Source organism: Populus alba, chromosome 3, assembly GCF_005239225.2.
Source record: "Populus alba chromosome 3, ASM523922v2, whole genome shotgun sequence".
In the NCBI taxonomy this organism is placed as follows: Eukaryota; Viridiplantae; Streptophyta; class Magnoliopsida; order Malpighiales; family Salicaceae; genus Populus; species Populus alba.
Window position 1 is genome coordinate 12,189,767 of NC_133286.1, and position 20,364 is coordinate 12,210,130.

The 20,364-nt window shown below is 34.1% G+C and overlaps 2 protein-coding genes and 1 pseudogene across 3 annotated transcripts; 2 read left to right on the forward strand and 1 right to left on the reverse strand.

Annotated features, from left to right (window-relative positions):
• The first annotated feature begins 47 nt into the window (after positions 1-47).
• LOC118062905 (ubiquitin carboxyl-terminal hydrolase 3) lies at positions 48-5,222 on the forward strand. Of its 2 annotated transcripts, XM_035076782.2 has the most exons (10): positions 48-76; positions 199-312; positions 907-1,038; positions 1,443-1,481; positions 1,833-1,938; positions 2,754-2,812; positions 2,973-3,047; positions 3,970-4,018; positions 4,132-4,208; positions 4,843-5,222. In XM_035076782.2, exons 2-10 carry the CDS (start codon positions 238-240, stop codon positions 4,927-4,929), a joined length of 699 nt encoding a protein of 232 aa, XP_034932673.1. In that variant the 5' UTR covers positions 48-76; positions 199-237; the 3' UTR covers positions 4,930-5,222. The 2 variants fall into 2 exon arrangements, with proteins under 2 accessions (XP_034932673.1, XP_034932672.1); XM_035076781.2 differs by lacking the exon at positions 48-76 and having other exon boundaries at positions 98-312.
• Positions 5,223-8,462: 3,240 nt separating this feature from the next.
• On the forward strand, positions 8,463-13,559 carry LOC118062906 (COP9 signalosome complex subunit 7-like; annotated as a pseudogene).
• Positions 13,560-13,745: 186 nt separating this feature from the next.
• On the reverse strand, positions 13,746-14,916 carry LOC118062907 (ethylene-responsive transcription factor 2). Its single transcript, XM_035076783.2, has one exon. It carries the CDS (start codon positions 14,776-14,778, stop codon positions 13,936-13,938), a length of 843 nt encoding a protein of 280 aa, XP_034932674.1. The 5' UTR covers positions 14,779-14,916; the 3' UTR covers positions 13,746-13,935.
• Positions 14,917-20,364: the final 5,448 nt, after the last annotated feature.

Genomic DNA, 20,364 nt, shown 5'->3' on the forward strand with positions numbered 1-20,364 from the left:
TTTACTAACCTTTAAAATTAAAAACCATCCGAAAGCCTTTTTGCATCATCATTATTCTTCGTAGCCAGCAAGCAAGGTATAAAAGAGTCTAGCAACCATAAACAGCATCTGCTCTTCTCTTTCTGCGTTCTCTCTCACACACTGTCTTTTTTCCGTTCTGTTTGTTTTCGTTATTCTAATTTTAAAAAATATATTCAGAGAGAGAGAAAAGGAGAAGGATTAGAAAGCGAGAGAGAAATGACGACTATCGATGAAAGTGCTGGTGCTAAGAGGTGGCTTCCTCTTGAAGCTAACCCTGATGTTATGAATCAGGTACCCTACTACACCAGTAATGTTCTATTTTTATTTATTATTTTGAAAGCAATCGATTTCTTATCTGTTTGATTGATTGGATGCTACGAATCGAAGAGATAATATATTACTAATTTTGTTTTTCAGTCATTGAATTTTTAAAAATAATAATAGAAGTAATGTTTAGAATCTGTTTGATAACTATTATTGTTTCAAACTAAAAAAAATAGTCAGTTAGGGTTTTGTGAATGATTTGGTTCTGCTTGCTTTTAGGTTTGAGAAGCGTGAAGGGGATATTTTTGGTTTCGAGAGGAATTTACTCAATGATTGGATTGTTTTTTTTGTTTCATGGTGATTAGAGATGCTCTTTTTTTTTCCCTTCCTATGTGTGCTGTGCTGCGTTTGGTTGCTGAGAAAACATTGACGAAATGGTTGAGAAATGGAATATAATGGCATAGAGGATCAGTTTGGTTTACTTGATTTCTTCTTACGAAGGAAAAATAAAAATATTTTTTTTTACAGACTGCTACTGAAATGCCATTTCCATTTCAGATTGTCTCTCTTTTTTCACATTTTCTTCATTGAATCTGTGCTGATATTTTTGTCATTGTGCAGTTTCTTTGGGGGCTAGGACTTCCACTGGATGAAGCAGAGTGCTGTGATGTTTATGGCTTGGACGAGGAACTCTTGGAAATGGTTCCAAAGCCTGTACTTGCTGTTTTGTTTCTATATCCTATAACAGCACAGGTTTTTGTTCTTTCTTGCCAAGTTCTGTTGTGACTGCATTTCTTGTACTTAACTGCTATGTGGATTTTCTTTTTTACTTATGCATCTACACTAACGTGTAAAAACAGCTCCTCCTTCCTATCTTCCTTCTGCTTTTATGATTTCTCTTGAATATCTTCGGAATTCTTTAATTCAAGTTTTCATGTTTGCTGAAGGTATATTTAATAGTTTTTCATGAGTTACATTTAGTAGATTCAAGAGCAACAACCATCCACATCCGCTAGACTTCTGAACTCCTTTCTTGATCATGACCTTTTTAGCAAATGAAGTTTAATTTCCCCAAAAGATGTACTTATTGCATGTTGCAAAGCTAGTGTGAATATATGAATCTGCTGATTTTGGGAAAATCTTATTTCTTAATCCAGAGCGAAGCTGAGAGGATTGAGCAGGAAAGCATTAAAACGGTGAGTACAGTGGCATTTGATCATAGGTTGAATGTAACCTCTTTGCATTAATCGGCATGCATCATGTTTGTCACTAGAATTCTTTTTGTTCAATCTTAGTGACAAATTTTGAATTGTTCAACCGGACTTGTAAAAATTATGGGAAATGATAAAGAGATTTAATCAGTCAGATGCTCCCATTGTGAGTCAAAGATCCAAGGTTTATATGTTGAGCATTATTATCAAATGCATTTACCTTTTGTCCCCCCAATTTATTTCACTTTGCTTTGTCCACAAATAGAATGTTCTTGACTTCTGGTTCATTTTGCTTTGATAATTCAATTGCCATTTCTTCATGTGTTCTGGGTGTAGGATCCAAGCAGTAAAGTTTATTTCATGAAACAAACCGTGGGTAATGCTTGCGGAACAATAGGACTTCTTCATGCTGTTGGGAATATCACTTCAGAGATCAAGCTCAGTAAGTATTTCATGCCATCTGTTTTAGCAAGTGAAAACTGAAATATAGTCCAGGAATCACCCCCACCCCTGCAGAAAAAAAACACAAGGTTTCCCTCCTGTTTATAATTAAATCATGATATCAAAGCTCTTAAAAGCTTCAATATGCATTTCATAACCAGTTCTGAATGCTCGTAGCTCCCCAAAATAAATATAAATAAAATTGATCAAAGAAAAGGCTTCTTGTTTAATTTGGTGAGAGCCTTGAAGGGAATCAGTGGAATAAAAAACATCAGGAATTGGATACAGATGGGCTTTGCTTCCAAATCATCCGTGTGAGTGGTCTCAATTGTTTTAGATTTTGAATTTATAGGATGAATTCTGACAGGCTGCATAGAGGGCAACAAGACTTTGCTTCTGAATCACATGAAAGGATCTATTATACTATTATATCTATATGTACTTTTCATTGCATGGATTCTGTCGTGCAATGTGATTGCATTCTCAACCATTTGCCTTTCTTGTTTTGACAATTTGGATCATGCGGAAATCCATGAGTTTGCTATCTCCAAATGGCATAAATAGCCAATGTGTGATTGTAAACTTGCCATCCCAGGCACATTTAATGTTTTAGTTAATTCAGTATCAACAAAGAGTGTTTTTTCACCTGAGAAGCATGCCATCTTTTGTGAATTCATACTTCCTGTCAGTGTGAATTGTTGTGAACTAAGGACGCAATGCATCTTCCAATATTATCAGGATCATTACCACATGATTTGAAGTCCTTGTCACTTTAACTATTACTTATCTTTTTGTTGTATAATGTTATATTTTCAGCTGACGGGTCATTCTTCGATAGATTTTTCAAATCAACTGCAAACATGGATCCATTGGAGGTTTTATTTTAGCTCTTTTTTGTCTTTGGCTATTCTGCTGCTGCTCTGTCTCCCTTCTTCTGCCCCAAAAAATTCATTTCTACAGTTTTTTATGTTTTGATGATGAATCTTATGATTGCATCCTTTTCTTCCTTGTGACATCTTCATTTTATTCATGTAGCGAGCAAGATTCCTTGAGAATGACAGAGAAATGGAAGATGCTCATTCTGTAGCGGCCACAGGAGGTGATACAGAGGTGAGTGCTTTGGTAATTACAATGTTAGTAACTAGCGATGGAATGTTGTATTTTATCTGGTGACATCATGTGTATTTATAAACATAAGGAGGCCTGAAGAATAAGCCTTCTTATTTACTCTGTTTTACTTTTATTCTTAGCATGGGCAGGAAACCCCTTTGATGATTAGAGAATACAGTAATAGATCATAGTATTTAATCAAGCTATGTTTCCTTAACAAGTGATCAAACTGATAAAGGATTTATCTTATTCTAATTGATGCACAGGAAGTTTTTTTTTAATGCACATGCTGGTTAAGAAATATACATAAGGCTGTCAGTATTTATGTTTTTAACTGGAGAAAATAATGATTACTATATTCCAGAGAGTTAAGAACCTTAAGCATGGGTGCTAAAGAACTGAGTTGGAGCTCTGGAGGTTCGATGAGAATTGCTTGCCTCAAGCTAGCATAATTGGGTCAATTACCTGTGTTAGAAACATGTCATAACTACATGAGCTTCATTGACCCATGGCAAAATTCAGCAAATAGGCTCTTTGAAGCTCAATAAAATCTTCATGGTTTTTAGCCAGTTTAATTTGGAGAATAGGTTGGAGTTGGAGAAATTAATGAAGAGGAGGTTGGATCTTGAAAGAGCAAGAAAGATGGGCTGATGAACAGACTTTGGGAGAAACGTAGGATGAAACTATGTTCATTGGGGAAAAAGTCTGGGCTTGGGTTTTTAATATGTGAAGTTGCAGGTATGGCATTATTTCTCATGTTTGATGGGAATAATGGGCAGCAATGGTTGTAAAGGCTCTGCAATGAAACTCAATGACCAAAATCAATAAACTTTGTTGAAAAGTAGCAATATTTTTGCTCCATCTTCATTTTGCTTGATTGAGGTCATTCCTTTTGATTTCTTGTTAATTGTTGGTTGTGCAGGCTACGGAAAATGTGGACACTCATTTTATCTGCTTCACCTGTGTAGATGGTAAATACTAAAATAATTGACTTCTCTTTCTCTATGCTTGTTTAAAGCATTAAAAAAGAAAAAATGTGATTTTCTTAATTCATGATCCTAAATCATAGTTATGTTGTACATAGGAAAACTTTTTGAGCTTGATGGAAGAAAATCTGGGCCAATATCTCATGGTGCATCCTCACCAGGCAGCTTGCTACAGGTATAGATTACAATCCTTTAGTTTATTTTATTGTTCTTTTAAACATTTACTTTACGTGATTGCTAAGAAGGGAGCATTAGAGATAAATGTGTAGTGTATTTTGTTGTCTGTATAAACGTTTAGAGCATGTGATTGCGGGGAAGGGAACATTATAGATAAATGTTTTTGGGTAATAGAAATATTGAAACAATTAGAATGAAGTCACAAATGATAATTTTCAGCACTGAGAGGGTTGTTGCTTTAATTACTAAGTGGAAGTCGTTGAATATTGTGGCCTAGAAAGTTTTTTGGTGCGCAAGATTTTTGTTTTAGAGGCCATGCTGCTGAAGATGTTCTGAGCTAAGAACAAGACTCTCCCTTTATGTTTTAAAATTCAACAAACCCGTCTTGTCAACTCTATGCTGCTTGTCCTGTGCTCAGCCTTTTGGTCGGTCATGACAGTTTTTTTGAACTTCCAGTCTTCTACCTTAGGTAGGAGGTTGGTAGCCTCAAAGTTCAAACCCTTTCCAATACCATGCTGCAGGCAGGCAGGCCTTAATCTGGAAAAAATTTTAAAGTAATTTACGTCAAGGAATGAACATGCATATAACCCTTCCAGTTTGTATGTATTTTAATGACCTTTATTGCATGACAGGATGCTGCTAAAGTCATACAAGGCATGATCGAGAAAAATCCTGGCTCGCTCAACTTTAATGTAATTGCAATTTCAAAGAGAGCTTAAGGTTTCAGTCCAAGGTAGGTGTTTTGATCTCATCCAGGCGCTGATGGTTGCAATTTTAGGCAATGCTCGGTAGAATATGTTGTAATGGAAGGGATAACAGATGCACATTTCCTCTTTTCATCACTTCACATTCTACCAAACATGTTACTTAGTTCTTCCAGCTGTCGTCAATGTAGCTAGGTATCTCTGCACCTGAAATCTTTTCGTTTTTAACTATTTCCGTTAAACATTTTAGCACAAAACACTGCCTGCTTTACCAAGAAATAAAAACCTTTTCTGGTGCGTTGGGATCATATTATCTTACCACTCGTCATTTGTGTTCAAGATGCGTTACTTGCTAGGAGGAGCAGGCCTGTGCGTATTGGGGATCATTTCTTCTCTTATTATGGGATCATTTCTTTGCTATATCCTTGCACATCGGCAGCCATAGATTCCAGACACAGTGCCGGATATTGGGGAGTTACGGCTCATGCATTGAGAGGTAAACAAACGTAGGGAAATAAATGAACTTTGAGATACCTGTTGCTTGGTATCCTTGAAGACGAGATAAAGATGGACATGGGAGGACGCAAATGGAACTTGGGCTCATCCTCCAAACATTTGCATAACCACATTGCAATGTTAGCCCCCACCAGCAACTCTGATCGGAACAATTATTTTTAAAATATATATTAAAGTAATATTTTTTATTAATACTTTAAAAACATAAAAAAATAATTTTAAACAAAAAGGAATTTTTTTTTTTTTTAGAAACTATCGACTGAATCCAAACCATTAATTTTCAAGGATTTGAGTTTTCCTATAGAGAAAAATTACTGAAGTTTTTTGAAAATTGTAGACATCTATTAATTGGGTAAAATGAAATCTTAACCGTTGAAATTTAAATTAATTGCTAAGACATTCTTAACATGATAGATCAGGTTACCTCTAACTTGAAAGGAGTCGAATTTATTAGCCTCGCCACCATCGCTACAAAACAACAAACAATAATAAATTAGAAATTGAAAAGAAGTTGAGGAGTTAGTTTGATAGCAATTGCAGTTTCTGTTTTCTATTTCTTTTCAAATTCTTGAAAATAAAAAAAAATAAAAAAAATTGATTGTTCTGGGTCTTGATCGAAGAGCAAAACTAACAGCTACTTTTGAAATCATTTTTTTTCTTTGATAACAGATTATTGGTGTTTTATATCATTGAAAATAAAAAACAAGCAAGTCTTATGATTTTATTTTCCAAGTACAAAATAAGATGATAGGGCGGCACATATCGTTGTCTTGTCTCCCCCTCTTCTTTCGCAGCAGTAGCTAGGAACTAAAACGCTCGTGAGCCTCTTAGATAGTGCCAGGAAAGATGTGTTATATACTTATAATCTCTTAGAAGCTACCACAAGGTAAGCTCCATCTCCTTGCAGGGATAATGATTTAATCTGAAGGAATGATCTCATCGGCTTTTGATATACGAGTTCATGAGTGATGGCATTTTAGCAAACTCCATCTTTACACTTTCAAGACCTGATTTGCATAAGAGAGTTAAGATTGCACTCGAGATTGTAAGAGGGCTTCTATGTATACATGATGTTTACCTAAAAAAATAAACATTTATTTACATCTGGACCAAATAAAAATAGTAATTTTTCATATTTAACAAATAGGGAATGAGAGATTGAAATTGAGCATATAAAACCATTCAAGCTTAAAAAATCATGACTGATTAGGAAAAATCAAAATCTTTCTATCAGAACGATCAACTTGATGCATTCGAATAACTAGAAAGTTCAATCTATTCAAAACACAAGTTATTAGTGGATTGAATTAATCAAGTGTTGTACATTGGTTGGGATTCACTTAATTGTCACTAAAAAGTAGTTTCGGTTGTATTAAAATTCAACCAGATTGATGACTTGTGCTACATTGTGTACTGGATCAAAATATTTTTTAATGTAAAAAAAAAAAATAACTAGATATTGCTAGTGTGCTTTCTAGAAACAAAAAATATTATAACTCGGATCATAAACCTAACTAGTTAAATAATTTCACCTAATTCATTCGTATGATAACAAAGCAAGGCAACCATGATAAATCAACTACATTAAACAAAAGCAAACCTGAACAAAAATTACTTGTCAATATTTTAAAAATACTTTTATAATCTTACTTGATAGCCAATCAACAAACTATTGAAGGAAGAATCTAGAAAAAAATATATTCAATTTAAAAAAAATTCAAAAAATGATCTGAACTAGCCTTCTAAGCATGAGACTCGAGTTGTGAAAACAGGATATCTTCATAAAAAGCAAAAAAAAAAAAATTATGAGGTCCAATTCTCATCTAATTCAATGTTAAAGAACAGGATAGGAAAAGAAGTTAATTAAAAAAACGATTTGAGTCAACCTATCAAATTTGTAACTTAGAATATGAGACTTGGATAACCAAAACCAAAATAAATTACAAAGTTCAATTCCTAATTAACGTTATATAAAAGGGTGAAATTGAAAGAAAAAAATATTAATTAACAAAAAGAACAAAAAAATCTCAAGTAAACCTGAGTGAACCTACTAAACTTAGGACTTGGGTTATAAAACCAAGATAGCCATATGAAAAGCAAATTGAAAAAATAACGAGAGTCGAACACGAAAATTAAGCAGAGAAAAGAGAAAAGAAAGATGGTTCGTCAAAGTCAAACCATACATCCTTTATCAACATGTATCGTGAATGAAGAAATCAAAGATCCTCTAAAAGTCAATTGCCACCGCAATGTGGTAGCCTCCTTCACACACGCCAACAAAAATTCCTCTTTTGTTCAAATTAATCCTTGATTTGGAAATTTTGACAAGTTTTGAATTTGATCTCTAAAGCTTCAATTATTTTAAATCAATAAAATCAAATTTTATTTTTCAAAACCAAGCTAAGCACATAATTTTCTTTTCTTGGCATTGTGAAAATCCCATGTAAATTAAACCGAGGTAAAGCTTCAAGTCCAATCTCTAATCAACTCAATAAAAAAATAATGAAATTAAAAAAAAAAAAATTGGGTTACAAACAAATATAATTGATCTATGATGTTTTGTGTCTTGAACTACATTAATTTGCACTATAGTAAAATCAAGAGTTCTTTTAGTTTATTTTAATGTGTGAGCATTATAAATAGGTAATCCACTAGTGAAAATGATTGCCACAACCTTATAAATGCAATACCTTTTTGCAATTTTATTAATTCAACCTATTTGTTTCTAGCATTTTGCTTTATTTATTTTCTTATCTTTTTATTCTAGTGCATGTTTTCATTTTTACTTGGCATTAAATGAGATAAATTTATCGTTTTTAAAGTTCAAGATCTTAAAATCTTACGAGGTTGCTATCTGTATTCCTGAAATTAAATTTTTAATTATAGTTTCTTATTTATTTGAAGGGAAAAAACGAAGAACAAGTAAGAATATTAACAAGGAAATTAGTGATTGGTCAAGTGATTAACCAATGATATATCACACTTACAGCAACACATGAAGAACGTGATTTCCCAAGCATCCATTGTGATATTAAGCCTCAAAACATATTCTAGATTATTATCTCGATGCAGGAATAACCGACTTTGGGTTGGAAAAACTGCTACTCTCAAATCAACCTCGAACCCATACGATGATCAGAGGGACACGATCGAGTCTATGTGCCCTATGAATGGTTCAAGAATGCGCCTGTAACTGCTAAAGTGGATGTCTACAGTTTCGGTGCGCTGTTCTTGGAGATCAGTAATGGACCTTGAAGGAGAAGGACTGCATTGAAGATGGTGGTACGGTCCCCTTTTCCCTTCAGCTCATTCCAAGTCAATGGTCATTAGTCCTTTTCTTAATTTGCACTAAACAATTTCGTGGAGTGTTGGGTCTGTGGTGTTGGAACTCATGTTTTTGAACAACCATGACTATTTACAGGATCATGAAGTATACTTACAAATATACGAAAACCTACCTGTGAGTTGCATGTTATTATAGCACGAAGCTAAAGGTCCTCAACTTTTCTTGCTTTCTCGCCCTTCAGCGAATTCTACTGGAGCCACTAAACATACGTTTGCTAAACGAGGCTCCTGTTCCATTTTATTTTCCCTTTACGGATCAAACAAAAGTTGTTAATGGTTCCAAAAGAGAGAGTGAGGGCAATTATCAGGGGTTTGATGTGATAATTAAGAGGTATATACTCTTGATGGTAGGCGCAAATTCGAGCTTGCGAAGGCGAAGAAAGGCTCAAGATCGAGTCCAATTCAAAACCGAGGCCGAAGAGAAGAAGAAGAAGAAGAAGAAGGGAACTAATTTATATATAAAAGACTTGAGCTTGGTGTCCCATTCAAATTTTGTCGAAAGAAAACAGCAGTCGACAATGGAGATAGAGGAAGGGCAAGCCCAAGTAATCCAAAAGTTCGTGAAAAAGCTTCAACTCTTGCGACCACCTCCTCTCTCGCCAACCTCATCATTGAAGCCACTTCTCACCCGTCTCTTTTCGCTTTTTCCGAGATTTTATCTCTCCCTAATCTCCTCCAGGTTTTTTTTTCTTCTTTAATTTATTTTAGCTAATAAACTAATCGGTGCGTTCAACAATGTTCATCTTTGTGTTTTTAATTGTTTTGTTTCTTGTAGCGAAATTGATTTATTTTAAACCTGAATTTTCAATGGCAGCTTCAAGGAACTGAGGATTCTGTTTATATTGATTTACTTCGCTTATTTGGTTATGGAACCTGGCGTGATTACAAAGGTAAAAGAAACAAACTTTACCTCTTTTTTTGGCTGTTTGTTTTGTGGGTTGGCTTTATCTATCTCCTAGAAGCAATGCACTTGATTGCTTTCTTTTCTTTTCTTCTTTTGATTGTGCGTGTAGGTTTGTTTTTTAATGTTTGAATATTTATGTATTTGCAATCCTCAAGGTAATTCTGCTATGCTGCCAAAGTTGTCACATGATCAAATCCTCAAGCTCAAACACTCACTGTGCTTACTCTTTCTGAGACCAATAAGGTACTGGATTTTAACTAATGTTAGTTTTTTTTCTCATTTGAAATTCTTGAAATTTATGCGCTGGATTGCATTTATAGCTGCGATTGGAGCGAACTCCTTTTATTTTGTTTGTTTCGTTTCATGGGATTTCAGTTTGTCTTGCAAAATTAGAATTTTATGCTCTAGTATTTCTCTTTGCTTCATGTTCTACAGGAGAAACTCTTGCTTGTTTTCATATTCTCCATTAAGAAAAAAAAAAAAGGCTTTTTTGCTGCTATAATTTTAGTTACTCCTTATAGGTTCTCTCTTACAATAAACTTCAAGAGGAACTTGAGGTTTCTAATGTGCGTGAACTTGAAGACTTCCTTATAAATGACTGCATGTATACGGTAGGTCTCCCCATCTCTGCATCAGGTACTGGAAACATGTATCTGCCTTCCCTGTTAATTTATTCTGAATGATCCTTTTGTAATGCTTTTTTTTATAGGGCATAGTCAAAGGGAAGTTGAATCAGTTGGGAAGATGTTTTGAGGTTTAATTATTTACCTTGTGAAGAATAAGTCATTTGTTTGGCTTCATCAAGTCTCTAATAAATTTTTTCGATTTAATGCTTGATTCTCTGGGGTTATTTCATTTGTAGGTGCAATTTGCAGCAGAGAGGGATCTCATGCATGGGCAGCTTTGGAGTATGATAGACACTTTGGGAAACTGGTAGGCTTATAGTTCCTATTTTTCCAAATACATGCTTTAGTTCAAGTATATTTCAACACAGATTCCACACAAAGTCCTATTTAAGGTCATTGACTGTCTTAGTTTCTGCATTTCTAAGAGTGATTCCTGGTTGGAGCATCTCTTTCTTGTCAAGGGGCAGTAATTGTGCCTCGGTTCAAATTGTTTGCGATCCCTGGACTTGGTAACTAAACACAGGCAGACTTGTTCTGTCATGTTAAAGCAGGCTTCACCATATGGTTCTTGTATCAATGGCTTGGAAGAATGAAGTACAATTTATGAAAACATGTTTTTTATTGATATGCATCTAAATAGTGGAGTTATTAAACTATTTACTGCTTTATGTTCTGTTTAAGAAGTTGTTGGAGAGATGATGTCTCGATGAGTCATTTCAATTGATGTTGTATTCATGAACGTCACCTTCTACATTGCACTTTATGGTATTTTACCTTTAGCTAACCCTAGGGGCAACCTCACGTGGTTTCGAGACAAATCACAATTTGTAGCCAAGAATAGGGAAGCTGAAGGAGGATAAGCAGTTGAGGATTCATGTTGTATGCACTATTGGAGAACTTGGCATCATGATGCAGCCAAATACTGAAGAAAGTATGTTTTAATTAACCTCCCAGTGGACAAAACTAAAGAATTTGAGCTTTGTCTTGTGTTTTGCAATCAAGAGGATCTTAAAAAAATCAATTGAGATGTGCTAGGGACTTGTATGAAAAGGGGGCTTCACTTTCCATCAAAGTATTTGTTCCATCATTCATCCAGTTATGTCATTCAATATCTCACAAGATGTTGAGATAAGGATTAATGCGGGATGAAATGTTGCTGAAATCTCATCCATGATAAGTTGCCCATTTTAGTTTTGTTGTGGGTGAGCATGGACAAAGTTAGTCAGTGTTGTTGCCACATTTTGGTGGTCACACTGAACATTGGGTGGTTTGAATAAGATCGTGAAAATCAAATTGTCATTTGTTCGCTGTGTGACTACTACAATTGCATATTCTGTTGGCAATGATGTGTTGGGATCTATTGGTTAACTCGAGTGGCTAGTGTTCTCTGCTGTGTACATCATGTGATTTCGTTCTCTGCTTTGGATTTCTGAAATTGTTGTGTTCGCATTAATTTCACCAAAGCATGAATTTTTTTTTCTAAATCCCATTTTAATTTGGTCCAATATTGTCCTTGTGAAGCTGGTGTGGAAGGATGTCACAGCTATTGTTTGCAACTTTCAGGTTAGCCACTTCAGACAATGTGCTTTCCTTGATTGAAGAAAAGATTGACTGCGCTAGTAAAATGTGTCAGTTGAACATGGATCACCAGCAGGAACTCCATGGTAGAATTGATGAAGGAAAGAAAAATATCCATTTTAAGGTGTAAGCAGAATATGCATTCTACTTTGTGAGTTTTTCCTTGCTCTCCTGTTGTAATTTGACTTCTAAATTTCTGGCTATCAGTGATCCCTGTGGCATTGGAGAACCAACCATGAAAAGTAAAAGAAACTTTGGTTATGTTAAACGTTTAAGTTCATCTCTTCATAAGTTTTAAGCAGACACCTTTCATTTTATATAAAATACAACGAAGCAGTTCTTACCATAAAATTTCCAGAATATGTGATGAGGAGGGATTCGAGTGCTGTGATTTTAGTAACCCTGAATCTTGAGCTGTATGTTCCTGCAAATTATTTCCATTGAGATAATTTCTTATTAACTGTTATATGGTCCCTTTTTTTCTTTTTGGTTGGCAGAAATCACAGCACAAGCAGGACCTTCGTTTCTTGGAATATGGTGATGGTTTTGACTTTCTTGGTGGACCAATGGAACATGAAGAGGATCTCATGCGATCCAAGAGGTAATCTATCTTAAAGTTGTGTTCTATATTGTATGCGATTAGTCATTCATTTCAGGCAAACAGTAATTTTCATTGATATTGTTGAATAAATGGATGGGGAATTAAGTTGATTAACGAGGCAACTAAGCAGGTTGTTTTTGTATGAACTGTAACCTATAGTCATGCATCTGAGCCTCAGAAAACCCAGTTTTCTCGTCCTCTTGTGGCTGAAACATGACTAAGTAAGCTGGCTGTCTTTCTTCATCAGCTTGATCCTTGACATTGGTGGATGTGAAATATGTGCAATTAATGTAACAAAAGTGGCACTATGGCCTTGTTTCTCAATTAAACCTTAATTTCTGATTTCATCTGATACGAATTCACCATCTTAGTGAAGCTCATTGCTATGTCCTATCAAAAAGAAGAAATGCAGCGGCTTAATCACCATCTTCTACATGTTCTTCACCATTCATCAGGTTTACTTCACATGGATTGCATGTTTTCCATTCTGTCTTATGATTCAATCTTGTTAATTTCCAAATCGCAGGAGGCGGTCACCACCCAGTTACAGGCGAAGAAGATCGCTGTACCCTTGATGTGTCTCCTGGTGGTAAACCAAGTTGCTCATGGCATATTAGAATCAGGAATTATCCAGCTAGAATCAGAAATTTGTCACCATTTTCTCTCATTTTTTTATGTTTAGGAACGTAGAACGGCGCCAATACTGGAAATTTGAGAGGTTTACACAGAATTCTCGCATCTCCATGATGCCTCCGGTGGTGGGGCATTGGGATTTTGCTACACAACAGTATAATAGTCTCTTCAGTCTTGTGCTCGTGGTTGTGATCTATCTTACCCTTGGATCTTGGTTATCTTCCATAGATGGTCTTAAATTTGAGAAGCCAGACATGTCTGCTTTAAAATATTCCCATTTTGTTTGTGGTAATTTGACCGCAAATCAACAATGACAGAAGTAGACAATTATGATTTGAATAATAAAAATAATGATGATGATATTCGTTGCCATGATTGAAATGAGTATCTAGCGTGAACGAAACTATATGAGGGCTTTTCTAATGGTTGAAACTAAAAGATGAAAAAAAAATTATATATATATATATATATATATATATATATATATATAAAAAAAAAATCCAAATGTAATATGATGTGAAAATCAATGAACCTGGGGCTGATTAATTTTATGCAATCTGAAGTTTTACTAAATTCTGCTGTGGCTACAACAAATAAAATTAATAACCAAAAAAGTTAAGAGTAGAAATATCCAAAAATAGAATGAAATGTTTCCATTTTCCGTTGGAAGAGATTTTACATCAAAATCACAAAATAGCAAAACTCTATTCACAAACCTTTTACCCCAGTTAGCAGTAATTGTTTTTCCCACCCCTAACAGTTTCAAAATTATGGAAATCACCACAATGTTAAGAGACTTTTTCACTTTCAAACATTATCTAGATAACCAACATTTGCTCGCCATGGGTACCCACTTGACATCCAACCCCATTCCCAATTTCCAGGCCAGCTTTAGCCACCACTGTAGCAGCACCCGCCGTGCCACCAACCTTCTTCCTCCTCTTCGGTGACCCGCTGTCCACCGACGATGATGGCTCCGGAGAAGACCTCTTCGAAGTCACTCTGACCGGATCAGGCTCACCGGAATTCACCCTCAACGGGAAATTCAACAACGCCCTCGACCCGCGCATTCTATAGGCAGCACGGTCGTAAGCCAACGCCGCATCCTCCGCTGTCTCGAACGTCCCCAACCAAACCCGGGCCCCGTTCTTCGCTGGGTCCCTAATCTCCGCTGCGAACTTCCCCCAAGGACGCTGCCTCACGCCCCGGTAATGCTTCCCCTTGGACGGAAGCACCGCAGGCTTAGCCACTGGAACCGCCGTGGAGGGCGGAGAGACAGCCATATTCTCTGTGGGCTCCAATTTCACTAGTGGGAAATTGGGCTGCACCAGTTGATCGGTTTTGAGTGATGGGACCCACCCAACGGTGACGGCGTCGCGGAGGACAGCGTAAAGGAACATATCCTCGGAATCGTCGACCTTGAGTGGCAAGTCTCCCCAGTTTTCTGTTAAGCAAGGATACAAGCTGCTGAAGCTTGTGCTCCTGCAGTAAGCAAGGGGTGGAGTACAGTTAGCAGCTGGAGCAGCCGTCGTCGCTGTAATTGCTGGAGTGAAGCTGCAAGTAGTGGCAGGAGCAGCAGAAACAGTTTCGCCTTGCAAATGCAAGCGAACGGAATCAAGAAAGGCATAACCGGGCTGATCAAGTAAGCTCTGCCCGTACATTATCAATCACTCCTTAATTCTTTTTCAAGCTTTGAGGAGAGGTTTAGATGGGTGCTGAGTGAAGCTGTGGTTTTGAGATTTTGTATTTCTTTCCTGATGGGGATTTTCTGGGGATATATAGGGAGGAAGGTGCATGTACTTAAGGGCAGAGCTAGACTTTTCAAAAATACTTATAAAATTGCAGGTGGGGTTGCCCTTATCTTTTGTGGGCGTGATGGTGGCTTCGGAGGAACCTGCCTTTTTTTCTTTGAAGTTTCTCTGAAAATATCGGGTGCAGTTTTAGTCACGTGTTTAAATTTGCGATATTTGTTTCGGACTGGACCTCTTTGATGAGGGAAGGGATATGATGTCATCTGTAGTCTTACAATTTTTTATTTTTTTTTAATTATTGTTTTGATTGTTTTTTTAAAATATTTTTTATTTAAAAATATATTAAATTAATATTTTTTTTATTTTTTAAAAATTATTTTGATATCAGTAAATTAAAATAATTTAAAACACTAAAAAATATTAATTTAAAATAAAAAAATAAATAATAAATAATTTTTTAAAAAAATACAAAAATAAATTCTTTTATCTCTTTCTCTATCTCATGTTGTCTGCCTTGTGATCGCTGACTACTTTATTTTTTTTTATTAAATATTAAATAATTGTTGAGTAATGGATTCTCGAAATCCATAGTTTAGTAATATATATATATATATATATATATATATATATATATATATATATATATATATATAGTATGATCCATGGATATCCATTAACATCCCCAGTCATGTGATGTGGTGTGGTGTACGGCTCTTCATTAATTACTTTAGCTTCTTTTTTTTTTAATTTAAACAATTTATATTTATCCCAAGATTAAGTCTTGAAGTGTTTGTTTAACACTTAAATATTGGTGGGAAAAACTCAGATAATACAGAGAAGTAAAAGCTGGAGTGGTTGGTTCGGAGGAGCAAAAACTTGGATTTGGAACTGTGTTAGTGAAGAGAAAAATAGCTCAAATAATATTGAAACTACAAACATTGTTCTCACGATATAAATTTCAAGTGAAACAATGATAAGGAGTAACATGGTGACGATGGTGGTACTATTTGTTGGGCACGTGTAAGATCATGGAACGATCAAATTTATTAGGCTTTTTTTTTAGTTTAATGTGGATGTCCGGGCCAGCTTGCGCGCACCTCGACTAATCCCACGGGCCTTGAAGTTAACGACCATGTAAGTCTCCAGTGGCCATCATATGAGCAACCTAAGGCTCGAATCTGAGACCACAGAAGGAGCAAAACTCTTGATCCCAGGCTCTTACCACTAGGCCACCACCTAGATGGTTAAATTTATTAGCTTTCTCACATCTGACATAAACCCAATAAAAATTAACTCGATCGAGTAGAATTACAATAAATATTCAATGAATTAAGTGAAATTATCACCCTTGATTTTACTAAAGCTTTAGGGCAAAGGAAAAAAAGTGAAAAAATCATCAACTTATTAAATATATGTATAATTATAAAATTCAAACCTACTTAATAAATTAACTTGAAAATAAATTCTATACTTAGACTAATCTAGATTGACCTTGTGAAAATTCAGCTATTTTTTTTTTTTAATTTTAATTTTATTAAAATAATATTATTTTGATTTAAAAAGAATGAATTAGCCCTTTTAACTTGTGATCAGAAACATGTCTTGGACCTGGGCTTATAAATAATTACTTATAAAGATATTTTAATGTAATGTGAATTTAATATGAATTTAACATCATTTCAAGTAAATTATTAAGATATTATTTCAATAAATTTTTTATTTGGAATGTTGCTTAAAACAATTACTAGAAAACTACCTAAACAATTACGAGTCATATGAAAAAGATATAACCAAAAGGATAATAAGGATATTTTGAATATAAAAAAGTTCATATATACAATATCTTCGATTTGGATATATATATGTTCGCTGATCGACTAGTCTTCCTTGCCCATCGTTATTTTTCTTCTTAAACTTGTCAAATGATTTTTTTCTCTCATTGACTACCAAACAGACCAAAACTCAGTTGATTATTATTTTTAAATTCAAAACATCCTTTGAAATACACACACAAAAAAAATAGAAAATTTCGAGTAAAAATCTTGACCTAGAAAAATCAACCAGAATAATAAAAAAATGAAAAAACTTGAAGAACATAGTAAGCCAACGGTGAATAAAAATCTACAAAACAATGAGTTTTTCCACAAATTATTTTTCAATTTTTTTTTATTTTTTATATTCTTCAACTATTTATTTTTTAATTGAAAATGTTCGGATCAGTTTACGCACACCTCGATTAATTCTTCAAGACCCTAAAATTAATAACCATGTACATGTTCAATAACCTTAAAATTTATAATACTCGAATTAATAATTTTTAAAAAATAAATTTAAAATTTAACCAATTAAATTTTCTTCAACTATTTCTTATTTCTTCATTTGATGGGTATTTTAATTTTTGTCCATGTTTTTCACGAGGCGTTTTTTTTTTTCTCCTAAATTAAAAGAGGAAAAATCAACCCAAGAAATTAAAAGGACGGGGAAAAAACAGGAGGCAGCGTGGACTAATGGGCGACCAGGGAGGAGAAAAAAGCATGAAAGAAGCCATTGTTGTTGCAACAGGGATCCATCCGTCCTGGACAAATTATAAAAATTTTCCATTGATGCTGAGAAGACTCTCAAAAAGTCGATTTTCCATGAAGATCATCAATCCCTGAGCACGGTGACCCACCACTCCATCGTCAGATCGCACTCCCTCTCCCTCTAAGTTACCTTCAAGGAAGGTGTGTATCTCATATGGATGAGGATCCTTTTTTCCACCTTTCTTGGCCGTGACATGGAAGTGGGACTGGAACCACCGGAGTCCCTTGACATGGAAGTGGGAGTGGAACCACCGGAGCCGTGCTTTTCGATATTATTGGTTCTTTTTGTGGGCTGGGGCCTGATGCTGGTTGGTGTTCTTGGCAACTCATTTTCCTCGTTAAAAATAATAATATTATTTTTCTTAATAATTCTTTTCACTTCATTTGTTTTCCCAATTTCCCAATGATCTTATACCGTCCGTGGCCAGTCTTGATTGATCAGACACGGTGAAAATGTAGTTATATTTTTCCTTTTTTCCGATAAAAAACGGTTTCTGTAATAATAAAAGTAAAGCTCCTTTTCTCTCGCAGTTCGGTGGTGGCTTTTGATAGATTAACAAAGTCCCTTTTTTCAGGGGAAAATAAAATCGCAAATAGATTTTCAGTGCCCAATAATGGCGAGTTCTTCAAGAAATCGGCCTTGACAAGATACGTCAGCAATGGAGAGGCTTTGAAGCTGACAGATTCGGTCAAATGCGTCTGAATTCTTGACTTCCTATTAGTAGAAACCATACCAATCCCCATTGGGTCCAACGACCAACACATGCGTGCGCCCTTGAGATTTGAATGAGAGTGGTATTTTAGAATATTTTTTATTTAAAAATATATTAAAGTATTTTTTATTTTTTTAATTAATTTTTAATATTAGTATATAAAACGATATAGAAATACAAAACTATAAATTTAAAAAAAAAATTAAAAAAAAAACAAGTTGAAGAAAAGCCCTACACAAACGACAAAAGAGTAAGCGCAAGCAGTTTTGGTCTCGGAAACTATCCTGAACAATAATTTGGCACCTAATTCCAAATAAATAACTCTCACACCTTCACGTGTTTTAAATAGGAGGCTGCTTGGATCCTTCATGCCTTCTAGTGGACGCGAGTTGCATCTCAATTTGTAATTTAATATTTAGAACCAGCGATTTCGCCGCCCATTGATACCCAGAAAGTTTTTTAAATCTATTTTTTATAATAAAAATAGATATTTTAGGGGGGAAATGAATAAAATAATAGAAAGAATCTCTATTTTTTTTTTTAGTTAAAATTACCTTTTCTTATTCATGTAATTATTTTTGTCAAAAAATAACTTTTTATTAGCAACATAATCAAATGAATAAAAAGTATCAATGATTAAAATAAAATATATGCAAAACTATAATGATTTGAAAGAAAACTATTAATTTTTTATTCATGTAATTCTCTTTTATCTTGATGAAAAAATCTTTCTTTATAAAAAAAAAATTATTATTATTGTTAAAGAATGTTTCAATAAAAATTAAAAATCATGAATTAATTATTTTTATGCACATATATGAAAAAATATGAAATATCAATAAGTTTGAGAAAATTATATAAAATATCTACAATAAAAAATAAATATTTTATTCTCATTCAATATTAATCAACAAATTATTTTAAAAGTTATAGAAATTAGATTAAAACATAATTATTCATAACAAAAAATTACTTGCTATAACCATTTTTTAGTTTACTCTATTTTACATTTTATTTTCATTGTTTTGAAAATTACAATAAAAATACTCAAGGTTTCAAATCAATCAAAATGACCCTATATATATTAATCATATCATAAAACACACCGACACTAATCCTTTTTTTTTTTCAACTTATGGCATTTTCTCTCTTTTTTTTTCTCTCTCACTCTTCATAATAAAATAAACTATCATCAACTATCTAGGAGATGACCCAATAATAAGAGCTTGGAACTAAGAGGTTTGTTTTTTTTGTTCTCAGATTCGAGCTTTGTGGTTGCTCATATGATGGTCACTGGAGGCTTACATAGTCGTTAACTTCAGGGCTTGTGGAATTAGTCGAAGTGCGCGCAAGCTGACCTGGGCACCCACGTTAATAAAAAAATTAAATAATAGATAAATAAACTCTAATCAAAACTAATTTATAACAAATCAAGCACAAATCAAAGTTTTTGTTGTTTGTAGTCAATTATCTTAAAAACAAGTGTTTCTTCTTGTGTACCTCATATTAAAATTCTAAAGTTATCTGCTATATTTTGTTTTGGAATCCACTCCGGTATTTTTTTATTTTCCGTGAAGTCATTTTCTCCACTTTGTTTTTTTTTTTAAGAAAAAAACTTATCATATATCATTTGTTGTGAAAAATAACTTATCATCCAATAGATAATTTTTTGGTCACCTTCAATTCCCATAAATAAGAGTTTGAATTTTTAAATCTTAAAACATTTTAAAAATCTCAACAAATTTATTTTTAACTCTAAAATACTGTTTAATTACTTTAAAAAATAAAAATTAAATGGATAAAAAAAACTTCATGGACATGTAATTTCCTTTGTTTTTAACTATAACTATTAATTAGAAAATAAAAACATATGTGCTTTTCTAAAAACAATTCTTCAATCAAGAGGCAAGGATTCAGAACCAACGATCGTGCTTCATAATTTCAATCTTTTTTTTTTTTTGAACGAGAAGCTCGACTAATTTATTAAACAATGGATATAGAAGTTCCTCGCCATATAATCTATCTTGTTTTAATAATGATTTAGTTTGGTACATGAACAATGGACTGTAGAAACTATGTGCTCAACGAGGTCATGGCTATGATCTTATCGTGCTAATTAATGACGTAATAGCATGCTTAGCAGTCGATAAGACGGAGGCCAACGTGCGTGATTAGGTCCCTTTAATCATAAAATATAGGGT